Source organism: Bos taurus, chromosome 6 (genome assembly GCF_002263795.3).
Source record: "Bos taurus isolate L1 Dominette 01449 registration number 42190680 breed Hereford chromosome 6, ARS-UCD2.0, whole genome shotgun sequence".
Classification (NCBI taxonomy): domain Eukaryota; kingdom Metazoa; phylum Chordata; class Mammalia; order Artiodactyla; family Bovidae; genus Bos; species Bos taurus.
Window position 1 is genome coordinate 58,903,841 of NC_037333.1, and position 14,144 is coordinate 58,917,984.

General features: G+C 34.5%; 1 protein-coding gene across 5 annotated transcripts in view; it reads right to left on the bottom strand.

Moving 5' to 3' along the window:
* The window catches only part of PDS5A (PDS5 cohesin associated factor A), a 134,295-nt gene that overhangs the window by 18,106 nt on the left and 102,045 nt on the right, over positions 1 to 14,144 (bottom strand). For 4 of the 5 annotated variants that reach the window (XM_024993544.2, XM_059887860.1, XM_024993545.2 and 1 more), the window contains 7 exons: positions 10,573 to 10,696; positions 10,047 to 10,251; positions 9,397 to 9,511; positions 5,074 to 5,206; positions 4,406 to 4,525; positions 1,254 to 1,316; positions 358 to 503 (listed from right to left, as the gene is read on the bottom strand). In XM_024993544.2, coding sequence (XP_024849312.1) covers positions 358 to 503; positions 1,254 to 1,316; positions 4,406 to 4,525; positions 5,074 to 5,206; positions 9,397 to 9,511; positions 10,047 to 10,251; positions 10,573 to 10,696 — 906 coding nt within the window. Of the gene's footprint in view, positions 1 to 357; positions 504 to 1,253; positions 4,227 to 4,405; positions 4,526 to 5,073; positions 5,207 to 9,396; positions 9,512 to 10,046; positions 10,252 to 10,572; positions 10,697 to 14,144 lie in introns of those variants that run through there. The other variant, XM_059887862.1, reaches the window with a different exon arrangement.

Consider the following 14,144-nt stretch of genomic DNA (forward strand, 5'->3'; position numbering starts at 1 on the left):
ATACTAAATCTCGAGTTAAAAAGCATATAAATAAATTTGTTTAAAGAGTTATATTTTCAGTTTTCCTAAGTGTTAAATTTGCACATATACACACACACTTCCAAGTAAATTAGTTTTACTGTACTACAAATTCTTTTTTTTTTATTTAACTTTTCTATACATTTAGAATCCTAAATGGTTTCCCAAAGTGTAATACACACTCAATTACCATCATTAATTATACTAAAATTCAGCAGTATGTTTTTTACTAAGATGTTCCCTAAAGTCCATTTTTGTGATGTGCTTTAAGAAAAGGAATTGAAAGATGTATCAAGTAGTGAGTGATCATAACAAAAACAACTGAAGAAAAAAAATTGCCTTGGTCGATTTCCGGTGGAAGGGTTCAGCTCTGAATTTACATTAATATTGCTTCCGGTCTCAGCTCCAGTGCTTCTAACATATGGTTTCCTTCCCGTTGCTGACAAAGGCTTGTTTACAGCACCTAGTACTCCAGCAGGTTTTGGCTAGAAATTACATATATGCATGTTATTTTATACCTTACTAAAAGGAATACATATAAATTTATACACATGTAAGGGATTATTGTTCTGCTTAAGCCCAGGAATTGTTAAGACAGTTGTTATTGGGAAGTTAAATCCTAAATTTATTAGAAATGATAATTCTTTAATACTGTGTCTGAACATAATTTGAAGTCAGAAGTATTACTTCTTTTAAAAATAACTATGCAAAAAAAACCACAACTATGCACTATTTAATTATTCTTTATTATTCAATTAAAATAAAAAGTGCCCCTAAAACACAGTGAAATACATACTGAGTAAGACATAGTAATGCCTTACAGATAAAAAACTACTGAGTGTATATAGTTTTAACAGTTTAGATTCTTTATTAAATATTAAATTTCCTTTTTCCTTTTAGATAGCATATTACCTTTATAGGATATAAACTAACTTATTAATACTTTAAAATTATTTCTTTTTTCTTACACATCTAAATTTATTATATCATTTTTCAGGGAAATTTGCTTTGTGAATTCTAAATAACTTGAACCCTATCCGTACTGATGAGGACACATGGTTTTAACTCAAAAATGGTTCATGGCAGAAAAAAGTCCAAGAGAACAAATGCTTTAGATGCTACAATCCACAACATGATGTCTAAGAATCAGGAACCATAAAACCTGAGGGATGTTTAAAGGTTAGCAGTAATATGCACAGGAGATAAAGATCCCCCAATTATCTAGTATATAATACCTTTCCTGTTAACAGAAGTACTCTTGTCTCTTCTGAAATATAACTCTTGTCATTACAGAAGTCCTATCAAAAAAAAAAAGTGAACATGCATATTTTTATTGTTCATAAAAGACTTTTCAGGCATTATGCCTTACAGTAACAGGTTCATTTATGCTACGAAATCTATCAAATCATCAAAGCATTATTTCATGAACCATACCATAAGTTTAGTTTTAAAATTAAATCAAGTGACACACAAGACTTAGTCAAATTTAGAGATAAATTAGGCAAATTACTTTTTGTTTTTGTCCATGCCACATGGCTTGTGGGATCTTAGTTCCTTGACCAGGGACTGAATCCAGGATATTGGCATTGAAAGTATGGAATCCTAACCACTGGATCACCAAGGAATTCCCTTAAATCACATTTAAAATAAAACATACTTCTTCTATTAGTTTCCAGTTTACTCAATGAACTGTGTTCACCTACACTCTATTATAAAATTTACTTCCTTTTTTGGCTGTGTCACACATGTGGGATCTTTCCCACCAAGGGTTGAACACAGGCCCCCTGCAATGGACGTGCAGACTCTTTAACCACTGCACTACCAGGGAATTTACTTCTGTGCTCCCAAAGCACCCAAAATGGTACTAAGCATATATCAGGCACTTAATACTCACTAAAAGAACCCCACATAGGATCTCAAGAAAACTGTTTTTGTTTGGTTGCTAAGTTGTGTCTGACTCTTTTGCAAATCCATGGATGGTAGCTCACCCAGACTCCTCTGTATATAGGACTTCCCAGGCAAAAATACTGGAGTGGATTGCCATTTCCTTCTCCAGGGGATCTTCCCAGTCCAGGGATCATACTCCTTTCTCCTGCATTGGCAGTGGATTCTTTACCATTGAGCCACCAGGGAACCCTCAAGAAAATTATCCTTACTGAAACAAAAAAAATCTTTTACTTTAATTAAAAATATTTTGTTTCTTAGAACCATAAGTAGACTGCAAATCATAAAGGTAAATACACCATCAAAATCTAATAAAGGCGATCATAATGTTCTTGGGCAGCAGTGATATTAACTAGTTAATAAATGAATTTAAACCAAACGTGGACACTGATGATACTTTCTTACAAGTTATATCTATACAAAACTTAAAGAGTTCAATCTGATCATGTGGTGGCTCTCTCTGTTAATTACCCTGGGAATAGCACGAGTAAACCACAAGACACAGAAGCCAAATGATCTGTTATCATCCGGATGTTCATCATTTCTAAGTAATCACCTTAAAAATTATTTTTTCTTTTACTAAGTTGACCTTCACACTAGTGTCATAGAAAAGAACAAAATGGCTTAAATGTGCCTATGAAGAAATCATACTTTCGATATGAAGTCTAGGCAAGGCTGTATCTTTCTTTTCTTCCTTACAAAGGCTTTTATACAGCCAAAATAAATGTTACATCAAGATATACTATAATATCACTAGGCTCATGATCTTAATATCCCTAATTTTCTTGTGTTTGAACTTACACCATATTAAAAGCAGTATATTAGAAAAGGAAATGAGGCAAGATGCTCACTGAAAATGGAAACTCTAAGTATTATTATGAAGGCTAAAAAGATTCTAAGTTTCATATCAAAACAAAAATCAATTAGAATGAGATAGTAACAAACAGCAACTTAAATTCTCGATGACAGGACTACTACTGTATGTAAATTCTATATAGGTACTATTCTAGTCATAATAGCCCTGGGTCAGCAATAAAGTAAATTTAAATTCAAGAGCTCATGTAGGAGTATTTATAAAGACCAGTAAATTCAATTAGAAGGCAAGTAACTTTGCAATCTTTATTATTCCTATTAAAACCAGGCATAAATTCTGAGTACTAGATCATTAAAGAAAACTGGATACAAATTTTTGTTGAAATTTTTAAATGCCATATTTTTTCCATTAAAAATATTGATTTTTTTAAAAAAACAAACAACAGGAAAGTTAAAACTTCAAAATGTCACCTTAAAGTGGATAATAAATAAAATGCAATCTGTTAAAAAAAAAAAGTCTTAAAATCCAAATTAGCTGGAAAAATTTAAAGAGCTATTAGTTGGCTGAAAAATTTACTTACGTGGAAAACTTCATTTGTTGCTAGCAGAATAAATGTACTATGTATTATTAATAATGTTATTATTATTGTTCAGTCACTAAGTTAGGTCCTACTCTTTTGCAGCCCCATGGACTGCCTGCTAGGCTCCTCTGTCCATGAGATTTCCAGGGCAAGAATATTAGACTGGGTTGCTATTTTCTTTTCCAGGAGGTCTTCTGAACACAGAGATAGAACCCACGTCTCCGGCATTGGCAGGCGGATTCTTTACCACTGAGCCACCTGGGAAGCCCCATTATTAACAATACCACTAATTAACGCTTCCTTTTGACTAACTCTTATAGACCTAGGCATATTAGTAATAGTTCACAGGTATTATCATCATCTGCATTTTAGAGATGAAGAAATTGAAGCTTAGAAGAGTTAACTTGGGTGCGTGTTCAGTGGTTTAGCTGTGTGTCTGACTCTCTGTGACCCCACAGACTAGCCTACCAGGCTTCTCTGTCCATGGAATTTTCCCAGCAAGAATTCTGGAGTGGGTTGCCATTTCCTCCTCCAGGAGATCTTCATGACCCAGGCATCAAACCCATATCTCCTGCATTGCAGGCAGATCCTTTACGGCTGAGCCGCCGGGGAAGTCTGTTAACTTCGAATCCAGGTCTGTCAATTGCCAAGACCAATTCCATTCATACTGATACTTTATTTCATATATAGATGTATATAATTTACACTCTACCATTTTATTTCTTGTCTGAAAAAATACTAACAGTGTTTTAACAGGATGAGATGAAAACAATTTAAGAAATTTGAAAATTCCTCTTACATATTAGAAATATCCAGAAGGAATAGCTCACATAGGAACACCACCACCAAGCTTGATTTGTATTCTCTACTCTGTAAGGTGAGAATGATATTTTTCAGGCTTTGGAAGACAGTCTCCCCTTTCTTGATAAACTCACAGAGGTATTTTTTTTTTACTTTGTAGTTAAGACAGTCTAGTATTTGCCACCAGGATGACAGTAACAAATTTAAACAAGTTCAGTACAGTAGAAAAATGAAGAGAAGAAAGTTACCTTTTCAGGTTGTGTAAAAAATTTCACTGGCAGGACTGGATCCTTTGGTGACTCTGCATTGCACAAAGCACTTTTACTATTTATCACGCACAGGGCCACATCACACACTGTATAAAGTTTCTAGGGAGGGAACAAATCACGTTAACTTTCAGGAGGGCAAAATAAGCACAGGTACCAGTTTTACCCAACATGGAATCAACACAGTAATATGGGGCTATTGCTTATTCCTTGAACATTCTGCATGTTGTCTCTGGCACTTCTTCTGATGTAACTTCCTAGTAACAAGAACAAAAAAGTCCCCTTCATTTTACTTTAACATGAATGCCAAGTATGCATTAAAAACAACAAACTAAAGGAAACATACAAGAATATCTACTGGTCTGTAACACTTACTAGTTCTTAAGATAGCATAGTTATAAATTTCACTAGTTCTTATCCCCATGCTCTGTACATATTTTAGTATCTTTTTCAGAGTAATAAACAGTCTTCAAAAATTAGAATTCAATGTAATAGAAGAAAAAGTACATATATTTATAAACTATAAGCATATATTTTTATAAGCATTCTGTAATCTATTTATTATACAACAGGAAAAACAAGTGGGACAAGGGTCACATTGCTTTTTCCGTGTAATTTCTTAATAGTCACTGGCCTAATATATATCTTACTTCATTTGTCTTGGATTCATCTGGAGACTGGGCATCTTTTGTTAGCTTGATATTCTCTGCCATCTTTTTCATAAAGGCATGGCTATTATTTTCATTTTTTGTCATTAAAACTTCAAGCATGAACCAGAGGCACCTAAATGAAACATATTCACTTAATAAAGAGACTAATTGCAGGTTCTTTTGCTGAGTGGATAAAATAGTTTACTGGGAAGTTCTGTTGTTCGAGTATACAAAGAATAAAACTCTAATGATTAATAGAAATATCTTGTTAATAACATTCAATTAAAATAGGATATAACATCACAAATAACAAACATGAACATATAGCTTAATATGAGAAAGCCTGACAGTTTCATGAGGCATACATATGAAGAGTCATTCTATAGGTATTTAATAAACATTTAGATAATATAATGTGTATTAATATCCAGCAATGACGAGCAAACCAGCATACAGCATAGTCTTGCCATTTTGACCATTTGTAAGCTATTTATCCTATGACCTAGGGCTCATATGTAATTCTACTGTGACATAACTCTGAATTTCATGTGTTATGAGACTGGTGTGCATATAACGAGTAATTCAGCGAAACAGTCACATTTCAAATCATTTTTCTGTTTTCCGCTTATTTATTTTATAGTCATTTAATACATAAAGTGTCTGGTGACACCTGAATTTCTAAGTAAATTGGGATGAAGATTAGAATCATCTGAGGAACTTACATTGCCAAATCTAGAATCAAAATCTATTATTAAGTTCCCATGATGATTTTTTAGGCAACCACCATGGACTTACTGCTTTACTCTATCAAGAGGAGAAAAAAATCACTTGAAGATAATCTGTGTGTACTTCTTTGCCTATAGTATATATATATGTTTTAAAAGACTACTGTAAAGGAAAATTTAGCATTAGGTTAATGGAGTTTGCTTTTAGTAGACCTGTCTTGCAAAAATACCAAACTCAGTCCTTCAGGTAGGAATGAAAGAACACTAAACAGTATCTTGAAACCGTAAGAAATAAAAAAAAAAAACTGGTAAAGGTAACAAAGCTAAAATATACGGCCAGCATTACTGAGCTTCTGATTTGTAACTCCTTTTTAAATATATGATTTAAAAAGCAAATGCAGGGAATTCCCTGGTGGCTCAATGGTAAAGAATCTGCCTGCCAATGAAGGAGACAAGGGTTTGATTCCTGATCCAAGAAGATCCTATATGTTGCAGAGCAACTAAGTCCTTGTACCCCAATTGTTAAGCCTGTGTGCCAGAGCCCAGGAACCACAACTATTGAGCCCATGTGCCGCGACTACTGAAGCCCACGTGCCTCAGAGCCTGTGCTCTGCAAGAGAAGCCACCACCATAAGAAACCTGAGCACCGCAACTGGAGAGCAGACTCCGCTCTCTACAACTAGAGAAGAGCCTGCCAGCAACAAAGACCCAGCACAGCTGAAAACAAGTAAATAAACCAAAAGCATAAAAATAATCACATCTATGTGAAAAGAAATGATATATAAAGATATAATTTGTATCAATTACAATATAAAGGGAATGAAACAGAGATGTATAAGAGCAGAGAAGGAAGTGGCAACCCACTCCAGTACTCTTGCCTGGGAAATTCCATGGATGGAGGAGGCTGGTATGCTACAGTCTATGCAGTTGCAAAGAGTTGGACACAAAGGAGCGATTTCATATTTCACAAGAGCAGAGTATCTCTACACTAGTGAAACTAAGTTGCTATTATTCAAAATAGGTCGTTACAACTTTAAGATGTTAAGAGTAATTATGTATAATCGGTTCCTCTGTATATGAAGTTTGTCTGTATCTGTGGGTCTACCCGCTGTGGATCTTAAAGCACTATAGTATTTATTATTGAAAAAAATCTGCATGTAAGTGGACCTGCACAGTTCAAACCTATTCATGCTGTAAAGTTCAACTGTAAATACAAAAATGAGAGGCAGTAATGGAGCAATTAAATAACAAAAAATATATAAGACACAGAGAAAACTAATAGTTATATGGCAGAATTACGTATCAGTAATTACTTTAAATGAAAATAGATTAAATCTCCCAATTAAAAAGCAGACAAGCAGAGTAGATTAAGGGAGAAAAAAGATCCATATATATATCTTGTCTATAAAAGACTCATTTCAGATACAAAAACACAAAGTAATTGAAAGTTAAAGGATGGGGAAAAAATACATTTCATACAAACAGTAACCAAAAGAGAGCTGGTAGCTATTTTATAATTAGACAAACTGGATTGCAAAAGACCCAGAAGGACTGTGTTGGAGAGGATATGACTATTATAAACACAAACCTAACAACAGAGTCCCAAAACCTATGAAGCAAAAATTGACAGAAGTAAAGGGAGAAATACATGTTCCACAATAAGAGATTTCAATACCTTATTTTCAATAATGGATAGAAAAGACAGAGAGGAGACCAAAGAGAAAACAGAGAACTTGAACAACACCATAAACCAATCAGACATATCAGACACAGATGGAATACTCCAACTAACAATAGCAGGACACACAGTTTCTTCAGGTGAACTTGGAATATTCTCTAGGACAGACCATAAGTCTTAACAGGCCTCGACAGCAAGCCACAAGTCTTAAAACAGTATCTTTTCTGACCAGAACAGCATGAAACTAAAAGTCAGTAACAGAAGGAAAACAAGGAAAACTGGAAAACTCACACATATATGAAAACTAAACCACACTTCGCACTTTTTTTTTGGCCATGTTGCTTGCAAGATCTTAGTTCCCTGACTAGGGACTGACCTGGGCCCTTTGCATTAAAAGCGTGGATCCTAAACACTAGACAGCCAGGGAATTCCCAAACCACACTCTTAAAACAATCAACGGGTCAAAGAAGAAATCACAAGAAGAATTAGAAAATACCTTAAGACAAATAAAAACACAACATACTATACTAATAGGATTCAGCACTGGTAGTGCTGAAAGGGAAATTTGTATCTGATAACACCCTGTATTAAAAAAAAAAGTCTAATGAATAATCTAACTGTATACTTTAAGAAACTGTACACCTTAACTAGAAAAAGAAGTTACAGTAACTTGAAATGTTCAGAGATATTCAAAAGCATTGCCTACTAGGTAGAATCAAAAAGTATGTGCCAGTGATTTCAGTTCTAACTTGAATGACTTCAGTGCTCTTCCCACATCATTACTCCTCTCTTAAGTCTAACCTTTTTCCACATGATGGCCTTGAACTGAAACAGGGCTCAAAGTTTGCTTAACACAGACATAGTGTTCTAGGCGAACATATACATTATTTTTTTGCTTTATCAAAGTGCTTTCTGGGAAATCCCAAAATAAAAGTTATATAAAAAAAAGAATTTGCAAATAAAATATATTTATAAAATAAACAGAAATCAGAATTAGAAGACATTTTAGGAATTACCTATTTCATATCCTGTATTTTATGGATAAAGCAACTGAAGCAGAGAAGCTCAGAGAAGTAAAGCTTTTACTCACATAGCTGGGACTAGAACCTATGTCTCCTTAAAGAGCTACAGGAGGCAGAAATAAATGTTGATTACCACACAACTTAGAGACTGAACAACAACAACAACCTCAAATAAGATTAGAACTAAAAGGTGTCATGTCCCATATAAAAAATCATAGTAATTTAAATACAAGCTGAAGGGACCGATTTAAAGGTACAAAGCAAAAGCATATCAATGGCAAAGTAAATACTGCTTTAAAGTTTCTTGGAGTCATTTGTAGATAATTCTAGGCCATTGTGTACTTGTTTACTCACCATGCATCAATATACAAAGTTCTATTTTACATAAAAACACTTAAGTATTCTGCAATTGTTTACTTGCCTGTCTTTCCACCAGAGACAAACCTCTCTGTGACTGGTGTAACATCTCTAATTTTGTATTACCATAGTCCTGCCACAGAGTATCTTTTATGTGTGTGCATGCTTTTGAGGCATCTTTTGAGGTTGAAAGTGTAGCTTTACAGAGAGAAATTTTCCCTACATGGCTTTCACATGGCTTTCTAAATGATCAAACTGACGTAACTGAAGCCCATTTAACACAAACAATAAAAATAACATAAAAACCAAGTCAATCTATTTCAAAGACTCAGCTAAAGCTAACTGCAAACAACAGCAAACAAACAAAACCACCAAACAGAACTTATTAGACAGAAACAATTTTGTAAGACGAAAGTTAAAATTTACAATAAAAGAAAACCATAAAAAATTTTATTCTAATGGGGACAGTAACATAAAAATTAAGCCTTTTTTAAAAAGTAAAAATATTTTTAAAAATTCTTTAAAAATCAACATGACTTACTCTTTAATATCACGAAGCTGATCAACATCTTGTGATCTTGTAAAATCTGGATCATGAGCTAGCAGGTGAATCATATACGGAACTACATACTCAGGCAACAGTGATAATAGTTTCTCTAGAGTGAAAACATTATTATTAACAATAGTAATAATAGCTTTTATAAAAATCTCTCCCTAATTTAATGTTCTAACCACTTCAATTAACATTTTTCCCTCAATTATTTCTAAATTAGAGGCAACATATCATCTGGATGATACTGAAATACTTTTTTCAATTTTGAAGGCTACGAAAGACAAAGGATTAATTTAAGATTGAGTCCCTGGCAAAGCTAGGGACTTTACTTTCCAACATCAGAGCAATGTGTTCAAATCAAGCCACGCTGCTCATCCTATAAAATGCAGTTCTTCCTTATATGCATTATAAACAGGACTCAGAAACTAAAACCTTAAATTTTACATACATCTTAACTGCAACAGCAACATTCTATAAAAGTCCCAGTGTTATACACTGTTGGCTTGGCCATCTTATTGGAAAAACATGAATGAACTTACTGGCCAACCCAATACAACAGAAATATAAGAAATAAAACCCTCCACAAATGGATACATTGACAAGATATATTTGCACACAGCACTTTGAAAGTTACTTACCAGTAGCCATGGGGTTCTGTTTAATGTACTCCCTGCGTATACTGATGTTTTTTAGTAAACACTGTCGTGCATGTGCTCTTCTCTCCTTCACAGGATCTTTGGCACACAAGGCAAAGATGGCCATATACTCCAATGGGAGCAGTAACTTCACAAGTGCCTTGTGTAGCTTCTGAGCAAATATCTGCCTTACTTGATAGCACTCATCCTACAGCAGCACAAAACCAAAACTACTTAAAAATATTAGTATTTTTTAAATCATTAACAAAAACCCCTAGTTTTTTAAAAACTGGCAAACATTTACAAAAGAACACTTTAAGCATTTTTAATGTCTTCATTAAAAAGATATAATTATACTAAGAAAGTAAAAATTGTGGGGAGATAACTGGTTAGAATAGTAATAACAGCAATCCCTTTTGTGCATACATCCACAGAGTAAATGGATACTTAATCTGTATTAAGTATATAATCGTATTAATAAATTTAATGTTGAAGGCCAAGTAAATCACAAAACAAGACTGTTACTTACATTAATAACAAGTGCACAGAGCTGAAACTGTTCTGGGGTTATAATTTCATGGTAACAAGGTTCCTGAGCAAGCTTCATTATGGCACTACCAGCAGCTAATCGCAAGCGAGACATATCAGATTTACTATAAACAAACAAGAAAGAAAGAAACATTTCCTATAACCATTATCATTCATAAAGCGCTTTGATCCCTTTTTGACTGTTAAGGTCTTTAGCATAATTTACACTTAAATTGACATAATGTATAAATATGGGAAAGATCCTTTGAGTCCTTGAACTCAACAGAGGGAAGAAGGCTCAAATCATTGTGACTATCTGATATTACATTTATCTGCCTTCATTAAAAACATTTTTATTTACTTATTTTATTTGGGTATAGCTGATTTATTATATTAAATTCAGATGTACAACATGGCAATTCAAAATTTTTATAGATTATACTCCACTTAATTATAAAATCTTGGCTATGTTTTCCATGTTGTACAATATATCCTTGCAGCATATTTTATAGTAGTTTGTATCTTTTAATCCCCTACCTTGCTCCTCCCCACTCCCATCTCCCCAGTGGTAACCACTAGTTTGTTTTCTGTATCTGTCAGTCTCTTTGTTATATTCACTAGTTTTAATTTTTAGATTCCACATATAAGTGATAACATACAATATTATCTTTGACTTATTTCACTAAGCATAATACTCTCTAGGCCCATTCATGTTGTATCAAATAGCAAACTTTCATTCTTTTTAATGGCTGCCTTCATTTTTAGTTACATTTTAGCTTAGATCCTCTACTGTAACTAAGGAACTCTGCTTTCATTTACAATAGCACCAACTGCAACACTAGCAAGAACCATTTACATTAGGAACTGTAAAGAAACTAAAAACTGAGAAATTAAAATTCACTTATCATTTAAAATCTATTTCCCACAATTTTTAAATGCATACACATATTTTACACAGGGGCTTCCCTGGTGGCTAAGATGGTGAAGAATCTGCCTGCAATGCAGGAGACCTGAGTTTAATCTGTGGGTTGGGACGATCCCGTGGAGGAAGGCATGGCAACCCACTCCAGTATTCTTGCCTGGAGAATCCCCATGGACAGAGGAAACTGGTGGGCTACAGTTCATGGTGTTGCAAAGAGTTGGACACGACTGAAGCAACTAAGCACACACACACATTTTACACAGACATAATAGAAATCAATCTTAAGCCTAGATATGTCTGATGAAATGGAAGGGCTATGAATTAGGAAGTGATTTGTACCCTAAAGGAGGCGGCATTAGACAAATATCTAAAATTGGAAAGAATATGGAGGTGAGAGCCAGTGTCTCTCAGGTACTAGTCTCTGAGGCAGGCTTTCCTTTCCAACAGGAAGGTTTATAAGGGAATCTAGAAGGCCCAGGAATCCCCACTCCCCACCCAGTCAGCTTAAACTATCTAAATAGTAAAATGTGACACTGATGTGGTGAAAGAACAATCTTCTTACTTCAACTGCTAAATGGAACATAATATAGCTTTGATATTTTAAAGATTTCAAAAAATGTAAAGCTGCCCTAAATCCACAAGGGACTATTATTTACCACAAGAGGAGAAAACATGGCACTCTTGGACCACATGACCATCAAAGTGAGCACTGGTAACAATGAAGGACTCTCAAATGGTTTCTGAGGCAAATGATTCAGGAATTTAAAAAAATTACTAATGCTACTATCTGGGTATGTTACTCTGGAAGATGGGGAAACTGAGGCTTGGAAAACTGATTCATCCAAGTTTATACAACTAGTAAATGGAGCAGGAAGTTGAGTAAGTTTCTGATTCCAGAGTCCAAGCTAAACTATGGGATACATGCTGCTGCTAAGTCGCTTCAGTCATGTCCAACTCTTAGTGACCCCATGGTTTGCAGCCCACCAGGCTCCTCAGTCCATGGGATTTTCCAGGCAAGAGTACTGGAGTGGGTTGCCATTTCCTTCTCCGAAGCATGAAAGTGAAAAGTGAAAGTGAAGTCGCTCAGTCATGTCCAACTCTTAGTGACCCCATGGACTGCAGCCCACCAGGCTCCTCAGTCCATGGGATTTTCCAGGCAAGAGTACTGGAGTGGGTTGCCATTTCCTTCTCTGATGCATGAAAGTGAAAAGTGAAAGTGAAGTCGCTCAGTCATGTCCAACTCTTAGCGACCCCGTGGACAGCCCACCAGGCTCCTCCATCCATGGGATTTTCCAGGCAAGAGTACTGGATTGGGGTGCCACCGCCTTCTCCGATGGGATACATAATGTCTAATTAAGATCTGCCTAATATTTCATAATATGCATGTTCCAGAACTGGCCATTCTCCTGTGTTTTGCAATGAAAAAAAAAAAAAAAACACACTGGAAAGAACATGTTAGTATGTATATTTTTATATGATTCTTTTAATTTCATGAACATAAAAATAAAGCCAAAGAATAACATTAATATAAGGACTCAGAAACAAAATGCCAAACTGTCCTGCCAAGACTATGCCCATTTATATTCACAGCAGTAGTGAGGAAAATCGTTTTCCCTGATCCCAAAGAGTAATGATTGCTTAAAAAATTTCTTTTTGATGATTTGATAGACAAGAGGTTCCACTTAAGTTAAAATTGTATTTATTGTATTTAGTGATGTCAAACATTTTTTTAAAGATAAACTGGCAATATATAATCTTCATCTTTATTTGGGATCCTGCCTGTTTATCACTGATTTGTAAGAGCTCATTATTAAGCCTCTGCGACACACTGTACATGGTTTCCCCAAATTTAAAACTTGCTGTCCTTATTCTTCAATCTGTTCATGCAAACCTACTCTTGGCTTATGATAAAAATCATTTTTGATTGTTTTCTCCAGTTTATCAAAGCATTCAGCATCTCTACTGAATGTAATTGTGCATTTCCTATCTCCTCCAATAGAATGCATATTCCTTAGAGGAAGAAATTATTGTACGTTTAAAAGGTCTGGCAGTACCTGGCATGATAGTGTTCAATAAATACTGAAAGCATAAATGAATAGTTAAGTCTATCCTCTAGAGTGCATCACAAGTAGACCAGTAAATGAAAAATTTGACTTTTATTTTCATCTTAAAAGGTACAGAAAGAAATGGTGATTTCACAGGTTTAAAGACTGAACATGTGTAGAAATGGAAACAAATTTTTTTTGGCATTTGCAGAACCTTATATAGTCTGCAAACCACCAAGAGGCTGCAACTCTTTCTTCTTTGAATCTACACTGAAATTTTTATTTCCTTTCATGGCATCAAAACACTACACTTGTTCAATCACTATACTTACAGGGTAAGTTGAAGGCAGGAACTGAATTTTATCTGTTTTTACAGCAATGCTTTTCCTAGTGTTTGGCAAATATTCAACAAATATTTGTTTAATTGATCCAAATGTTGAAGCTAACTGTAACACTGCTATAATGATTATGACTACAAATTTACTGGAAAAAGGTCAGTCTTTAAAAATGAAAATACACCATTATTGAGATATAAACCCGAAGTAAGTACATAATTGAAACACAAAACATACAGTGCAATTATAACAGCTAATATTAAGTAAATAA